Source organism: Chamaea fasciata, unplaced genomic scaffold, assembly GCF_029207755.1.
Source record: "Chamaea fasciata isolate MVZ Bird 193981 ecotype frontalis unplaced genomic scaffold, bChaFas1.0.hap1 SCAF_3, whole genome shotgun sequence".
In the NCBI taxonomy this organism is placed as follows: domain Eukaryota; kingdom Metazoa; phylum Chordata; class Aves; order Passeriformes; family Sylviidae; genus Chamaea; species Chamaea fasciata.
The window spans coordinates 80088927-80106800 of record NW_027094088.1 but is presented as its reverse complement, the minus strand read 5'-3'; the positions used below and the strand labels follow the sequence as shown (position 1 = coordinate 80106800).

Genomic DNA, 17874 nt, shown 5'->3' with positions numbered 1-17874 from the left:
TAATACTACATGAAAATAAAAATAACTTGAAGAATCCTTTCCATGTCAAATTAGTATGGAGAGAATTTTCCCGCAGCTTGTAAGAGGCAATGCTGTTAATGGTTCATGAGGCAGCGTTTGCCTATGGGGAAGCGTGCCGAATGTGGATGTGGATAGTGACTGTTCCAGTTCGTAATGCATGATCATATTTAAAGGTCATCAATATAATATGTAGTTGAAGAACACTACTGAAAAGTCCCCAGCAGCTGTGCCTTGAAGGACCACCAGCCCACCACCTTCCACTCTGCGCCTGAGTGCCTTAATGTGAAAGTGGGTACCAAGCAATAAAAGCAGACTCACTGCTGGCTGCAGAGGTCTGGCTGATCAACTCCAACACCCAGGCACTCAACAGCAGCTGTTCAAAGTATGGGTTTCAGCAGACTCAGCTGATGACAACATAAATAACTGGTATTATTTTATTTCAAATGAAACACGAGGAAATGTTTTAATACCATTCTCACAATAGCAATACACTGAAGAGGATGGCACTGAAATGCAGAGTGTTTCTGGTTGCTCAGAATATGACTAATGTCTTTTCCTTCACTGTGGTAAGTGTACTGTTTGTGTGATCGTAACTTCTGCCTAAAGCCCAGTGAGGGAAAAATGTTGACATGTTCCCATTAGGCAGTGAGGGAGAAGGTACCTCTCTTTCTGAATTTGGGACCTGCAATCTGCAGCTGTGACAGAGCTAGACAAAAAAAAATATTTGGTTTTCTAGAGATAATCTCTCTAGCAAAGATTAGAGAGAAACAGATAGTAGAAAAAATGTTCAAGTAACCTTTGTTTCCAGAACCATCCACAAAATGTATTACATTTTTCTTGGAGTGGTAATTGTTTAACAGCTTATAATTCCTCAAAGTCTATTCCAGGCATTTTGATACTCCCTTTTTGTCAAGAACATGGAGTTCAAGAAATTAGCCAAACATTTGCAATGGATCAGAACCGTGGGTATCTTGGTGGGGGAATGAAATCCTTGATCTTATACAGGACATTACCTTAGCTAATGGTAAATTTTAGTATTGTTATACGTTACTGTTAGTAAATTTAAAATGTTCTAATTAGATGTGAAAAAAAGGTTCTTCAGGTTTGGTTCTTTTAGAAAATTTTCGTTTCATTAACTCCACACAAGAGTGACCAGTAAGGATTTTCTCTGGAATAAAATATTCTAACCTTATGGTTGTTTAAAGTTTGGGGTTTTTTTAAATAATAGGTTCACAATTAATGCAAATTACACTGTGACTGTAATGGATAAAACAGCAAATGGATTTTTAAGTGTCCATTTATCTGCTTAAGTTCCCATTGATGTTTGTGACAAAACTCTTGACTCAAGATACAACCACTTGTTTCAAAAAGATCTGTCAAACTGTAGTGTAGGACATCTCAATTGAAATAACAATCAAAATAACCAAACGCAAATATATTTCTCAGATTAATTTTTATTTTCTGATGTATAATTGATGGTTTCTCAATCTGAGTTTCTAACCAACTACTGTGAATTAGAAAAAGTTTTCTGCATCTTAAAAAATTAGCTATTCTTAGGCTTCCTAGGCAGAAATAACCTTAATATTTTAATGCTTTTTAACTGCAGCTGATTTGTTCATTCTTCATTAAATATTTACAGTTTGACTTTCATGGCCTCCTCGGGCCAGGTGTAGGAGTCAGCCACAAAGCTGTTGTAGTCAGTGCTGTACACCTGAGAGCGGATGAAGGCTTCGAGGTCCTTGGGCTGAGGATAGGTGGAGGCAGTGTTCTTCCTGTAGGCTTCTTCTGCAATCTGGAAAGATGCATTAAAGTCCTAATTAGTGCTGATAAACTATCTGAGTACACTTAGCAGGATTTAAAAGTAGGACTTAGTTCAAAATCAGGATGAGACTTCACCCTCTCTAGTGCTGGCAGTTACCCGTGTTCACACTGGATCCAGGTTAGTACCCTGTGAATAAGACTACAACAGATGATGTTTGTGTTTAAGTGGCTCTGGCTTGGACTACTTTTAAACAGGAGTACATGTTCAGACTGTTACAAATACAGTGCTCTTCTTCGCACAGGAGTGTCTTAGCTTTTACAGTGCAGTGGTGGATAAAATATTCCACAAGCCCCAAGCACTGAGATACAATTTCTGCTTTTCTCTCATCACTTTATCCTGGTTTACCATCTTCCTCCCAGCACTGTAAGAAAAGCTGTGATTTGTTCAAAGCTTCCATGCTCCTTGCATATTAGAGAAGTTTAGTATTTGCAATAGCTTGATGATATACTTCAAAAAAAAAAACAGTCCTACACAGTGCACAGGATGGCTAGGGGAAATACAAATATTTGCTCACTCTTTCCTTACCCAGACCACACCTAAATGAATCAATTATGCATCATAAACACAGCTGCAACAAAAATTAAGTTTAGAAGGGGTTGGAGCTCTCTCAACACATCAAGGTAGCCTCTCACATCTGAAGATCACCTACTTGAGAAACAAATATCTTCAGGCTGGATATTTATCTGTGAAACAAAGGAATTCTGGCAGACAGGTTTTATGCAACAGCACTGTGAAAAGATCTGCTTGAAACTATTTGGCAAATACTCTAATGCTCCTCCTTTGAATAAAAGGGAGACATTCTTCTTCCTGCTTTCCATAGCTCTATTCAAAACATAAATGTTCTAGTTTGGTGAGAAGCTGAGACCACAAGTCACTTTATTAAGACTTCTTTTCTAGGATTAATCTGAATCCCAACTCAATTTGATAGAGAAGCACTTTGGGTGTTTATATAAGGGTATCTTCAGGTCTGTGCACATAATTATCGTGGTTGAATAAGGTCTGAATTCATACCCAATGCTTGGTATTCCAAAATATTTTGATAATGTTCCTCTCCTGGAAAAGGCAGAGGCTGTTGCTAAACCTCTTGGGTTGGGTAGTATGAGCCAGAATAAGTGTTTGCAGGAATTAAGTTTCAACAGAGAACAGGCAGAAAGAACCACTTGGTAACATTTTCCTTCTTTTGTATTTTCTATAACACACATGAACAGAGGAGGAATTTCTATCACTGTGTTTCTGCCAAACACAGAGCCAGTTTGATTTTGCCTGAGGAATTTAGGTAACTTTTATTAACATTAGTATTAAGTAGAGTTACTACTTGCCTAAGAAGACATGAACTTTGAGAAGGATTTTTCTTAAATATACAGAATGAGTGAAGCCATGGAAACTGTTTCAAGTATGAGGGCACCTTGTTATTTTTTCAGAAGCATATGAAGTGGAATTACAGTAAGGTGAAAAGAGAGAAAACAATAATTGTAGAAAAAAAGGTCAGAGAAGACAAGGAAGAAGTTGAAACTGATAACCATGAAGGGCCAAAAGCCCTTCAGCTGTGCAGCTGGCATGACTCTGGTGAACAGCAGAGTCTGTGCTCTACGAACATACACGCTGTAGTTCCACAGCTCTCCTTGTATTTGATTACCTTTACATTTATGAATTTAGAACTTAAATTTGAAACTGTTATGTGTCCAATATCAATTGATGTAAACCTGCTTGTGTGAAGGTGTGTTAGGTGATCAAATCAAACTATGTAGAGCTGGTGGGAAGACAAAAAGCCACAAAAGGCTGAGGTGCCTTACCCTCACAGCGATCTTCAGTGACACGTCCTGAATGGTGACTAACGGAGGGTAGAGGCGACCTTCCCGTAAGTTCTCTTCCGTAACTTGCTGCGCTATCACCTGAAATAACACAAACATGTTTAACTTGACATGCAGATGCAGCTGTAGATTGATTAGACTGTGATATTGTCTTTAGCAAATAAATGATTCTGCTTTGGCAAATCACACAGATACTGCTTAATCCACCTAGACAGTGTTTTTTTAGAACCCCCTTTGTCATTAGGAGAAGCTACACAAGAATTAGAAATGGAGGGGCATTACGCCTTTTTCTCACTCAGACAATAGAAGTTACTTAAGTCTTAAGTAAGTCCACATATAAACTAGCAAATAGGTCCTTGTAAGACATAAATTCCAGCCAACAATTGCAGCTGGGTCAAAGACTTCTAAAATACAAAGAAGCACCTGTCATTCTGACAGTTGTCACATTAACCTGTGCAGGGAACAGAACTGAAACCCTTAAGTGTAAAATGCTCTGAATGAAATTACTGGCGGCTGGTATTTCTGCTATCATTAGCTACAATTTGTTTGTCTTTTGGGGACTTGAAATAGCCTTTCAGGGTGATCCAGATTTGGATAGAAGGAAAACTCTGCTCTGGATAACATCTGGTGGAGCCATGTATGACACACCAAGAGGTTCTGAAAACACCAGGAAAGTCCAGGAAACACTGAGACTTGCAACTGATAACAAAGTCCGAAGAGAAAGCAAGAAGTGCACTTTTGAGGGAATATTCTAGGAAAATACTTGAAGCAAAGCACAAACAAAACTTCCTACAGCTCCTGTTGCATGTGGTAATGGGAGCCTGTACATAACGCTTGTAAACATCTAGGACTGCATCAGAACAGGTGTCTGCATGCATCCCTTCCAGCAGAAGCAGGTAAATAGTTTGAACTAAAGTAACTCCAGGTTCAGAAGAACTCAGTGTTCTCTTGAGAACTCTAACCAGAATGTTGGTAGCTGTCCTAAGTTTTTCCATTTGGAGTTAAAATGCTGGCAAGAGCGATAGGCTCTTGAGTATAACAAATCAAGAAAAAGCATTTGTTTACATTTAAACCTCATCTTGAGAAACACAGCAGAGAAAAACCCTCTAGGGGGAGCTAAGAGAATGTAAAATCAAGTTACTGAGCTCCAGAACAGCAACCAGGTTATTTCAAAATGATATACAGCCCTTTGATGTGCATTTGAATGTAAGGAGGCACTTACAACATGAGGTCCCTGATGTTAACAGCTTAAGAGGGCTCTGCAGGAAAGATGAAAGCTGAAGAAATCAACAGCAAGTTGCTCTTACTGCAATGCATCACTGAAAATTAAAGGTTCAGGAGTGGAGCACTTCTCTTTTGTGGTTCTGTTTTTGATAGAAGGCAAGCTACAAAACACCTGGGCAGTGCTCAAAGTGGGAAAGGGAGCAAGATCAACCGTATAGATGCCATGCTGTTCCTTTAGACATACTCCTGTAACACCATTGAAAACTATGCAAAAACACAAACCCAAGCATTTCCAAAGAGAATAACACCCTCTTCATGTGGTGTTTGAAGAACACTCCTTGAGAACATCAGATCAGTGGCAGGGGGAAAAATGATGAATTTGGGATTACTGAGAAAATAAGAGGTGTCACAGAAAACATAATTGTGCCAATGTAAATATCAAAACGTAACACCACTTTGAGCAGGGTGTGGTTTTTCTCCACATACTTCAAAAAAGAATGGGGTAGAATCATGAGGGGGTACAAAGAATAAAAAAGATAACCAAAAATTATTTTTTTGATCAAGGAGACAAAAAATAATAAAATACACTTGGGAGAAAAAGAGAAGACCAAAAGGAAATGCAAAAGACAACTGAAGGTGAACATTTCTTATGTAGGCTGTAGGGAAACCGTATAATCAAACAGCATAAAATTATGAGTTTCTTTTTCCACAGGACTCATAATTATATTGTGACACTAATTGCCAAAAGATGTTCAAATGTATAGACATGTTTAAAAAACCACTGGGCTCATTTATGAAGGAAAAATCCATACAGGGATAAAATACCCAGCACAGGAAGGCAATACAGTAAATGTTGCCAGAATCTGAGAAGCCACTTCAGCAGAAGGATCATTTTGCATTTCTCTCATTTATCCTCTTTTACTCAGCTTCTGTAAGTGATTGCTTTCACAGGAAGATACCAAACTGTTTGGACCCTAGGTCCAACCCAGTGTGTCTATTTTCATGTTTTAAGTATTAATTTATTAAAGTTTTTAATAGAAAAAAATAGTGGAGTGTTATTGCAGAACATAAGTAAAAGGTGACCAAGACAAAATGGCATAAAGCAAGTGGGGGCATCTTGGTTTTTGGAGGACGTATTCTCCATAATGAAAAGATTTTGTAGGATTATTTCTGAACTAAACTGCAGGTCACACATGCAAGAATATTTCATTAGTTCATAATTCTCTGCCTCTTTTGTTGTGTTTGGCAGGACTTAAAAGAATAGGCAACATCCCTTGTCATCACAGAACAACTGCCTGCAGTTAAGAGGTATCACAGCTTATGGTACCTTAGATTTATCATCCAAAGTCAAAGTCACACTCTATTTTACTTGTCAGGAAGGAAAGAACACTGGAAGCAAAATCTGTTCTAGTTATAGTAACTACTGATTTGTGACTTCAATCAGATTTAATTGGAGTGGTGGCAAAGCAAGAAGCAGGAGGTGCAGGCATGCACCTTGGGCTGCTTTCTTTTTAAAATTTCTCTTTTTCAGGTAAGCTACCTTGGCAATCTAAGAAGGTGCCTCTACCCAAAATGCATGGGTTTGGTTCTCTAAATTTTGCAGCATCTTGGATGCTTCTGTTTCAAATAAAGAATATTAAGCACTATTCTAAAACCCTCATGAAACTATTATGATTTTATCCTTCCATTAAAAAAGCCAAGAAAATAAAAGAAAAAGAGCACATTTGCTTTTGCTTTGCAGTGTAATTATTCAGCGAAGGGCCTACACAGCCCTGCCTGCCTTCACACCCCTGACACCTCTTCTGGCAGACTCCTCTGGCACCCATCAGCTCAGCTCAACCAAGGCCCACGGCCCCTCACATGTAAGAGACCAGATGTGAAAGCCCTGAGCTGGGAGCAGTAAGGGGAGCAGCTATCCAGGGATCCTGCCACCAACAGAACTTTCTATGCAGGACAAAACCCACATTTTTATATGTCAAACTTTTCTAGAGAGTTTACTAGGGGAAGACAACTGTATAGCAAAACCTGTACCAAAGAGTCAGGAAAGAACCTCTACGTCAAGAGGGAATTTAAAAGCTTCCTCATAATTTCTGATACTATTTTACTTTCCTGACTGTTACATTTCTTTGTTCAGAACTGATTTTTACCTGACTTCGTAGACTGTCATATGAAACACAGTTCAATCCACACATGTGCCACCCTTTGTCATCAGCTCTCAATATACAGGAACCATTTCACACAAAGCAAAATGAAGCAGCTTCTACATGAAGTAAGGCAACTCTAACACAGCAGTTTAGACCAGGAAGTGAGGATCATCATATCCAACTGAAATTACAGGGGAGGATTTAAAGGGAAGATATAATTATCCAAAGGCTTAGGAGATGGATCATTGCCCTTCTACGATGGTTAAAGCCAGTGGAGACAGGCTGGGCTTTTTACTGATTTTAAACATGGAAATTGGGAATGTCTTTCTTACAGACAGCAGGCTATCAGCAAACCTCTTTAAAGATGCCATAGCATGCATCTTAAAAAACCTCTGAAAGTCCAGCAAGGACAGCATGCAAGTGCCTACTGCTTAAAGAAAGCTTTGTATGACATACTGCCTGTCATAGAATCATACTGCATATTAGCTGCCCTTGAGTGATAGCCAAGGACCACTTTCTTCCCTTTAAACCATGAAGAGAACAGAAGGAGCAAGAATCTGGAATTCCTTAGAGAAGCTGCAGGAGCTGAATAATGCATTCAAACTCTTTTTTCCCCCTCTTTTTTATTGTTCCATAATTTTAATGTTCCAATTTATTGCTTGGAGGCCTCCTTGGTGCACTGCCTACATTACCCATGTATCCCCAAGCGTGCTTATACAGCTTCTTGGAAGAGTAGGACACTGCACTTTGATGAAGTGCTGTGGACTGTAACTGGTATGAACTGGACTGCGCAGAAATTCCCCTGAAGTGAGCCTGGGTCAACTGGAGCTAACATGGTAAACTGAGGGTAACCTTCTTCCTTATTTCCATACCCTTTAAAAAAAACCCAGAGTATCAGGCTTTCAATTACTTTGCATGGACATGGTCAGACCAACGTGCATTGCCCAGGGCTTTCTAATTCAAATTCAAACACTGCTTCTAAGCAAAACACACACACGAGTCACCCCAAAGCTACTAACATCAATAATAGCAATTCCTTTCAATCTAAAATCAAACCCATGCACTTGTGCATGCAAACTGTACATATGTGCATTTACCTGCAGTAAGACAATACTGAAATCTTTCTTTTTTTCCCCTTCTCAACAGAAGGTAAAGTTTATGTCAGGTGACCCTAGGCCAAGTGTTAACTTTTTAAAAATTACTTGTTCAAATACAATTTATAAAGAACAATATACCTTGCAAATAAAGGCCTTACAGAGAAAGCAGTATTTTTCCTGTTTTAAAGTTTAGTTCTTCCTGTTTAATTGCTCATTAATACAAACTCACTAAATTAGGGAATTTAAATAATTTTGAATACAGTACCTCAGCAGTCGTGAGGAACACATCCTCATCAATATGTCTCATTCCACATGAAATAACACCAAGGGCAACTCCTGGGAACACATAGGAATTGTTACCCTGTCCAGGATAGAGAGTTTGGCCACTTGGAAGAGTGACAGGATCAAAAGGACTTCCACTGGCAAAAATCCCACGTCCCTAAATTGTAAGAAGAAAAAGGAAGCACATTAATTAAGAGATTGCTGTTGAAATATTTCTCCCATCCTTTTAAATATCCACCCCTGTGGAAGCTGGGTTGCATCTAATTTAGCATCTCTTCTGAGAGGGTGTTAGCGCTATTTGCCTCAATGTCTCAGGAACATCAGGGTGCTGATCCTGGAGATCACTGGTGATTCTCTGTGGCTGTCTCCCCCTCTCTGTACAATTTAGAAGGAGGGAAACTGGAGCCAGCAGTCATTATTCACTTTGTGCATCCACGCCAGAAGAAGCTCCATGGGAAGTACAAAGCTGTAAAACCCAAAGTGGGCAATACTGCCATGGCAGCAACAGATGATGCTACTGGACTTTTCTCCCAATAGCAAAGCACCCAAAAAAAGATACTAAGGCAACTAAATGTCACACTTTTGGATGAGGTGATTTCTGAGGAGCTGTGGGCAGGCAGAGCTCTCTTTTCTTCCCAATCCCCCTCTTCAGGCCCTTGAGCCCATTCCACAGCACAACAGAATGACAAAGGTGTAGGCTCTGTCCCAGGAACATCATCTCACAGAGCAAAAGCACAAGTCAGTGTGGAAGCTCCTCTGCCAGGACCTTGGGGGCCCCCTCTTTGTAACATACTGAGTAGGGTGAGGGCACCAACTCAGGTACCTGCCAGTACTGATAAACATTAGAATGTTTCCCAGCAGATTTTTGGGTAATGCCAGGTAGGACTGCGGCTGGTAGGGCCCAAACTGGTGCAGGTAGGCAGTAGGGAAGAGCCAGCCCGTTTGGGTGAATTATGATAATTTAGCTATATGGATACAAGTTACATGGTAACCCTTGTCCTGAGGACAAGGGATCTGCTCTAACTCAGTTTTGGTTGCAGTTCCTGTGGGAGTGGCACTGCACAGCCTTGGTGTCTGCAGCCCAAAGGCCCCTGGCTCCTGCCTCTCTGCAGAGGGAGCACCCTCAAATTTAAGCGCTGAATTTAGGTGGGGAAGAAAAGCCAGCCTTTATTTATGCTAGCACTGCTAAAGTGATAAATATCACTGTTAAATACTTCAGAAGCACTTTGTATCAGAAATATCTCTGCCTGTCTTAGAGAACGAGAAACTGAAACGCATTATAGTGCATTTTAAAGTAGGCCACTGTTGCTATTCAGCTCTTCACAGAAGAAAATTCTGTTTTGTTTGGTGTCATGCACTATAATCCTGGCCTGCTTATTATATGTTTTGGTGACAGGTCAAATACTTCAGAGTGTCTTTTGCTCTGTTTACCACATGTGGTTACCCACTACAACCAACCCTTCATGTAGGTTGCTTCCCTGGCTCCTGCACTGTGCTGTAATTACATCCCTGCTCTGGAGAATGGACATGCTAAATTTGTCTTTTAAACACTGAGGAACTGTCATTCAAAATGCCCTGTATTTGACAAGAAATCCAAATACATCTGCTCTGAAACACATACAGGCAGGTACACGTACATTTTAAATTCTAGGCTGAATTACAGGATAATGTGTTTATCAGTACTTCTAAAATAAATAAGCAAGCACAATTCTCTTAATTTTAACCTATGTTTATGTATCAGAAAACTTTCTATGTAGAGTCAATTATCCCAGTTCTTAATACAGAATAATTTGAAAGATTCTGTTTCATGTATTGATATATTTTCTTACCCTAAAGAGTATTTATGAAACTTCAAATGAAAAGCATGCCACTATGCATATATATTACACAGAATGGTACAGTTCAAAAACAGACATAATGCTCTAATGATTGATGGTGACTGATGCTTTGGTTATAATAAAGATTGTGAGTGTTGCCTACACCAATAAAAGCTATGAAACGTTTTTATGAGAGTGCAAGCAGGAGTGAATTCAGTGAAACTGTCTTGATAAAATCTGAAAAATCTGTTACTTAATTTAACTCATTTTATCTATGTACAGAGTCATGATTAGTACCTGCAGCTCCACCCTCTGTCCTCCTCCCTTTTAAAATTTAATTTCAGATTTACTTTTCATGACTTAGACTGGAAAGACGTTAATCTTTGATTACCTCTGTGTATTTGTAGCACTGCTCAGCAGTGCATTCTGCTTTGCTGGTGGGATTGCTGAGAGCAAAAATTATAGGACGTTTGTTTAGAGCAGCCATATCCTGAAGAATTTTTGGAGTAAAAGCACCACCAATTGCAGCAACTCCTAAAGAAGAAAAACACACACATAACAAGCAGACAAATTAAATTAGTTCAAGGTAAGGCATGCCCATCACTTGTAAAAAACACAGCTCCTTTTTCTGTCTCTCTCCCTCTTTAAAATGGAGTTCAACCTTCTTCCTAACATGTAGTTGAAATAAAGTTTTATATAAAAGATTTTGCAATAGTGAAACTTCAGTATTATCCCTAGCACAAGGCAGAACCTATTTGTCCCTGTACAATCTGGTGAATTTCTCCTTTCCTTTTCCTCAGGCCCTTTGTGTAAGATATAAATGTTATCACCTAACCTGCAGCTAGGTCCAGTATGGACTGGATAGATGCAGCTCTGTGTTCTAAAGTTTTGTGCAACAGACTGGATGGCTTCTCCCAAATCCAGTGTGTCAGATTTCAGTTTTTTCTGACATGATGAGTGAAGTCTTGGCCTTCTATATCTGAGCTGAGCTGACAAATAATTTTGAGTCTAGGCCTTCCCTGACAGCAAAATTTTTTTAATATATCCCTTTTTCTTGCACCAGAGATGCTTTTCTATTCCCTATACTGTCCACACTTACAAATGTGTAATGCTACTCTTGCAGGATGAAATCATCTAACTTAGGCTGCACTCTGCTGCATTGTGGACATGCAGCCAGTACTTCGATCTTGGACCTCAGACAATTCACGATCGAAGGGGGAGGTGTGTGATGTTTTTGAGATGCCAGGTACACCTGTATTTCTGAATAATCTTCAAGAGCTGGGAATTCAAGGATATCCACACGTTCAGTGGAAATAAACAGATGAACGGACCTTGGAGTGAAACTAAGGATCTTTATTTTACCTGAGGCCCCTCTCACCTGGCTTGGAGAGAAGGTAGCCTCCTTTGTCCTTAGAGAGCACAGTGCCTGACACCCCATCCTGCTTTCAACACAGCATCTGAGTTTCAAAAGCAGGAAAAAGAGCTTGTTTTCCCTCTCTTGGGGCACGGAAATGGATTAAAAGCCAGACTGGGAGAGGAGAGCCTGGAACTTGGGCCTTTCTCAGGTCAGTACTATAACGTCTGGTCACTGATGCTCAAATGAGCATCCTGACAATGCCCAGAATAAAAGAACATCTTGGGATCTGCCTGAGGAGAGCACAAGGTCCCTGGGGGGAAATGAAAGGGGCCCTCATTGTCCAGAGCTGGCTTGAAGGTCCTGCTTCAGGACTCATGTTTCTTTAAGGCATCTCAAGAGTATTTTCTGACTGATTCCACATGGAGCATGGTATCATCTGTCACATACAACTACTTTTTTGCAACTCTGAGCTCTCTGTACTTCACTTTCTATGAATGGGATGCTTAGATGCAAAAGCCCTGACAGACCAGCTGAGCTACTCTGTGTTTGATGAACAGCTGTATAAGAGCCTGTTAGGCACCTTAGTTTCTGGTTAAATCTTCAGTTGCCAAGTGTTTAATGTCTTCTAAAACTGCTTCTGGACAGCCAACAGTAAGAATGACAACTATCTTCAGATTTAAGGTAAAACAAAATGCTAATGGCTATTAATTTTTTTTTCCTTCTTTTAATTGCACTTTCTTAGACTGGGTCTCTCTAAATCAAGGTTTTTCCTTGAGCCTCTGCAGGCAATGAAATGTGTAGAAGGATTTTCTCAGACGGGGCTAAGTAAAAGAGTGGGAGGAGGACTATCAGCATATTTCCCCATGACTCCTGGTACTCCAGGCAACATACTGACTGTCTAGTCACTCAAACAAAAAAATCCCCAATATTACTTTCTGTTGCTGTTTCTGATGGAAGAGACTTCATTATACAGAACTGATAAGAGAAAGTGACCTTGAGGGAGAGTCACATAGGTTTATACATAAAAATGAAACACGTTAAAACCATATTTCATGACAGCAAATCTTCTCAAAGCATCCACACACCTTTATCTGGATAAATATCCATTCATTCTACTCTTCTGTCCCTCTAGCTTTTTCAGCCTTATAGTATACTAAGTAAATTCTCTGGACCACTTGGTCTCCTCTTCCAGTGATATCTTCATGTAGCACAGGAAAAGAAACATTTCATTTACCTCACCGATGACCACTGGCAAAAACAGATTTTACTGAACAAGAACCGCGTGGTGTAGGAATAGTTAAAAAGGTAGCTGTTAAAAATGTAGGATAATTATCACTGTGGCATTTCAGCTTTCTAGCACCTGATGAATTACTTTACTAGCCAGATACATTAATCTTGAAGTCTTACTTATTTCAGAAAAGACCAAGACCAAAGTATACAGAGCTGAGCAATCCATTATTGAGAACACAATCCTTCAGCTTTTACAAAAGAAAAAGTCTTCGTAAAATCTGCATTTTGGTCTGTGTAAAGGACTGCTGGCTATGGACCTAAAAGTGATAAAGACTCAGATACAGCACCCTCATATTTGCACAGCTTTACATCAGCTTAGCTCAGTTTTCTCACTCTAAGTTTGATGTTATTTGTATTACACCTTGCACACTAAGCCAGAAGTTATCAAGGAAAGTGGAAACATCCTCCATCAGATGTTTAAAACCAGTCAGATTCTTTCCCCTGTAAAATGGATGGCTCAGAACGAAAGCAGTGTTACATGCTTGGATAGTTACTATTTTTCAGTTGCTTAATAGAGTCCATTATGCACCCAGTGTTTTCTGAAAACGCACAAAGGTAAACTCTGTTCAGAGGAACTTGATCTTCTCTTCAGACAAAGCCACATCCCCATTTTTTTCAACAAAGAATAAGGTCATTGCTTTAAAGTCGAAGAAATTACCTATTAGCACAGTCGGTTTTATATCTTTAACAATATCTTCTAGATTTTTCATTTCTCCATGTTCGTGGGCAAAACGCTGTTTCTCATGTGTTAATGAGGCACGCCCCTGAGTACAGAACAACAAGAAAAAGATATTAAAGTTTAATGGAACATAATATCCTGGGATAATCAGTTTACAAAGTATCTGGTTTAACACATCCTATTTTAATTTCTACTTTTGCATCTATCATATCAGACAAAGTTACACTGTGTACACTAACATGCTTAGGATAATTTAGGACTAATCTATTTCTCTAAGCAGTCAATAAATTCAGTAATTGTACTTTAAAATGAAAATAGCTGTAGAACACCACAGTATTAACATCTACTTGAGCAATTACATGAGATTTGTAACTTAGCAAAATAAAAATAGTTTCTCATAGATTTTTCAGCTTTGCTCTTGTCTAGAAGTATGGAGACTATACAGTGTGAGTATTTAGACTATAGTGGAGCCTACATTTGCCTTCACATTTTTCATATTTAAGTCATTCATTATTAAGGATGGAATAAAAACAATTCTAACCAGATGTCTGGTGCACCCTTTCTGCATTAACAAAATTGACTCAGCTGTGAAAACTTTCTCCCTGATCTCTACTGTCAATTTCCACCCAGCAATGCCCAACAAGGTTTCCAAATGGAATATGACAGATGCAGGAGAAAGGGCTACAGAATATCATTGACATTGACTTGGGCTGCAAAGTGGGTTTGAGCTCTGTGTAACACAGAGTGTGGGACGAGAAAAGGCCAGTGTTTGTGAAAATTCTGTTAGTTGTCTAAATATGCAGACCTTTGTCTGTCTGCACACAGACATCTGAAAACTTCAGAGAAAAGTTTAAAATGAGCATGCCTCCACCCCTCCTTTTAGTCTTGTGACTGCAGAAAATATCACTGCAAAGGCACTTTTCAAACGTATGTCTGGAAGATGGTTCCAGCCCTTCAAACATCCTACAATTTCAGACAGAAAGATGCAGATAAAGCAGATGTATAGGGAAGCACATGAGGAAAATTGAATGCTGAATGTAGTTTTGAACAAATAGCCAGAACAGATACTTATCATCTCCCCAGCCACACCTTTTACAACTGATAAAACAAAAGTTTCCTTAATCTTAGTGAGATTATCAAGGCGACACTGAAATATTGGAACAAAATTCATTCCATGATTCCACCAAAGTCTACGAATTTGAAAATTTTGGCTCAATTTAGGCCCGTATACACCATCAGACATAAGCCACGAATAGTTTTTATAACAAAACTGAGAAAGCTGATGCTTCATTTCGGACCACAGTTCTGCAGTGTGGCAGCATATGGTCATGCCAGTCCCATCACCGAAGCTCCTCTGCTGGTCCTGGCTCAGCCACTGCCAGAGCTGGAGGGCAGAAGAAGAGGTTGTTTCTGATTTCCATCTGCAAGGAAAGTGCTTCCATCCCAAGGGTGCCACAGGAAGCTGTCACGTGGTCAGGGCTGACTGAGCTGCTCTGCCCCACAGCATGCCAGCCGCTTTTGGCTCACCCATGATTACAGGGCATTTCCACAGATCTCTCTTTTCTACACATTTTTATGTCTGGATGGGCTTATGCGGGTCTTAAGTGTTCTCCTAGAGTGATCAGCCCAGAAATACTGAGATAGGGCCACTTCATTTCCTTTGTGGATAAAACGTGGAATTGTCAGCCCTGAGGGAATGCCACAGTATTACCACTTTTGGCACATTCATGCCTGAATCACTCCACCACCATCTGCATTTTGCAGTCTGCCATTTCCCAGCATCCCAGCAGATGTCCCCACAGTCTGCACACACACTCTAGACCCGTCTCATTTTAAAGCAGGAATTTTCCTTAACGTTTTCAAAGGAAAAATATGCACCTTTCTTTTTAGTCAGCAAAGAAAAAGAAACCCCAACATTTATGACTTCCAGACCAAAAGCTTGTTGCTAGGATTAACTCAAAAGACCATAAAAAAGCCATTTCTCATTCTCATCTGCCGACTGGTTGAAACTGAAACGCTTGGTGACAGGTTTGCTAGGGAGCCAGGAGTGAATGCCCAGGGCCACCATCCAGTCTCAGGCTGCTTCTTTAGATGGTTCCTTAATGGCTCATCATGCTGCTGCTGAGGAGGCCAGTTTTCCATCTGACCTTAAAATGCAGCCTCTAGGAGACTGCCTTGGACTATCAAGGAAAAAAAAAAATTATCTCCAAGGGCTGTGACCAGCTCACTCCTCAGGCTGTGGCAGGCTTCTGAGCCCCTCCAGGATCTGTAGATCTGGACAGATTGCTCAGGAAAACTCTTTGATTTTTTTCCTCAGTAAGTAACAGCCAAGAGATCTGGCCATCTTAGTGGATAAAATATGTTGCTATCCTTTCATTTTCAATTTCAGTCAAAACAACCAAAATCCTTCATGAAGCAGACATACTTTTTTATACAGTTTTACACCTGACTGACTTTTGAGTAGGTGTTAAAACACTTACAGATGAAACACCAGGAATTCAAAGTCCTGACATGGACAATGATCTCTCATTTAATTGGCTACAAAGGAGTACTCAAACGGTGAGGATGTGATCCACTGCGGTATTTTTCAGGCTGCTAGGTAGCAAGACTAGTGCTAGCCAGATGGTTCAGCTCAGGTCAGATTCACTTCTGCCTTACCCTAATTTCTATCTGCTCTTAATTTCACACATGATATTCTACCATTCTAAATAAAAAAAATAAACCAAAAAACCAATGCAAGTCAAAACCCAAACAATTCAAAATTTACTTATTTATTCAGCTTTGGTCTGAATTAGTTTGATCCCATTAGTCAGCACAGATCATGTATCCAAGTAAATATTTTTCTAGCATATTAACTAAGAATGAAATATTAAATTATGTGGCTTAGCAAAAATAACAACAGCTATGTGCATAGAGATTTTTGCTTGGGAAACACTTATGAAAGAAATTGCATGACTGGGTTGTTTCTGGTTTTTGTTTTTTGTTGTTTTTTTTTTTTTAATATATATATTTTTAAATAAATTAGAATCATAGAATGGTTTGGATTGGAAGAGACCTTAAAGATCATCTCCTTCCACCCAGCCTGCCGTGGAGGAACCTTCCGCTAGACCATGTTGCTCAAAGCCCCATCCAACCTGGCCTTGAACACTACCAGGGATATGGCATCCACAATTTCTCTGGACAACCTATCCCAGTGCCTCACCATCTTCACTGTAAAAAAAAATCTTCCTAATTTCTAATGTGAATTGACTCTCGTTCAATTTAAAGATTAAATCCCTTGTCCTATCACTCTGTGCCCTTGTAAAAGGTCCTTCTCCAGCTTTCTTATAAGCCCCTTTAGGTACTGGAAGGCTGATAGAAGGTCTCCTGGGGCCGTCTGTTCCCCAGGCTGAACAATCCCAATCCTGTCAGTCTTTCCTCACAGGAGAGGTGTCAGAAATGTATTTTAATTGTTAATTCAGTGATCCCAAAGGAGCTGTGTAACACCTCCCTAAGCTCTCCATCCAAGATTTCAAGACCAGCCAGTTGATTACAAAACTTCAACAGTTTAGAGGCCAGTCCTTTCGACAGTATTTTTTTCTCCACAAACTGATAAATTCTCTCCACCAAGTAGAAAGGCAGCAGCAAGACCGTGACTAGCCTTCCTCTGTGCCCTGCCAACAGGGCAAGCAAGGGCTTGCAGAAAGGAGAAAACATTTCAGTTTTGTGTATCTTCCTTAAAATAAGGGGTTTCCAGTCAATCTAGTACAAGCTTCCAGACATTCATCCCTCAATGCCTATAGCTGGAACAGGAAATCAGAGAGTTTTTTGACAGCCAGCAGAAAGAAGAGGATGGAGCCAAAATGCAGAAGTCTCAGTTCTGGATTTGTGTGGTTTTCTGTCTTGTCTCCTTCCTGACACTGGAGAGATGTGAAGTGGCTGGACCTGTCAGTGCTGAGCTGCTCTGACTAAAACATCTTCCAGAAGCACAGAGCACATCTTCTGACATTTCCATTTCCAGCCCTGGCTTAGCCAGTTTTCGTACTGTGGCTGCTGGGAAATGAGCAGTAAAGGATCAACACAAAGCAGCATAAATCAGAAATTGCTCTGGTCTGCCTGCATCTCCATAATCCTAAATACTAACATGGCACAGAGCTTACTCGTGTTTCCTTTCTTCTCCTAACAGGAAAAAGAAAAAATGTAAAATACACAATACTTTGAAGAGTTTGAATGAACTCTGAGGTCTTGTGTATGAAGCTCTGAGTCTTTTAAATAGAAACATCATCTTCAGTCACATTCAGATGTGTCTAAGTCCACTGTCTTGCTCTTTCAGCATCATTAAAAATTCATT

General features: G+C 39.8%; 1 protein-coding gene across 3 annotated transcripts in view; it reads right to left on the bottom strand.

Annotated features, from left to right (window-relative positions):
• Positions 1-1457: 1457 nt before the first annotated feature.
• The window catches only part of ME1 (malic enzyme 1), a 155014-nt gene continuing 138597 nt past the window's right edge, over positions 1458-17874 (bottom strand). For all 3 annotated transcript variants that reach the window (XM_066179615.1, XM_066179617.1, XM_066179616.1), the window contains exons 10-14: positions 13524-13629; positions 10610-10752; positions 8385-8558; positions 3637-3735; positions 1458-1813 (exon numbers count right to left, since the gene is read on the bottom strand). In XM_066179615.1, coding sequence (XP_066035712.1) covers positions 1655-1813; positions 3637-3735; positions 8385-8558; positions 10610-10752; positions 13524-13629 — 681 coding nt within the window. In that variant the 3' untranslated portion in view covers positions 1458-1654. The remainder of the gene's footprint in view (positions 1814-3636; positions 3736-8384; positions 8559-10609; positions 10753-13523; positions 13630-17874) is intronic.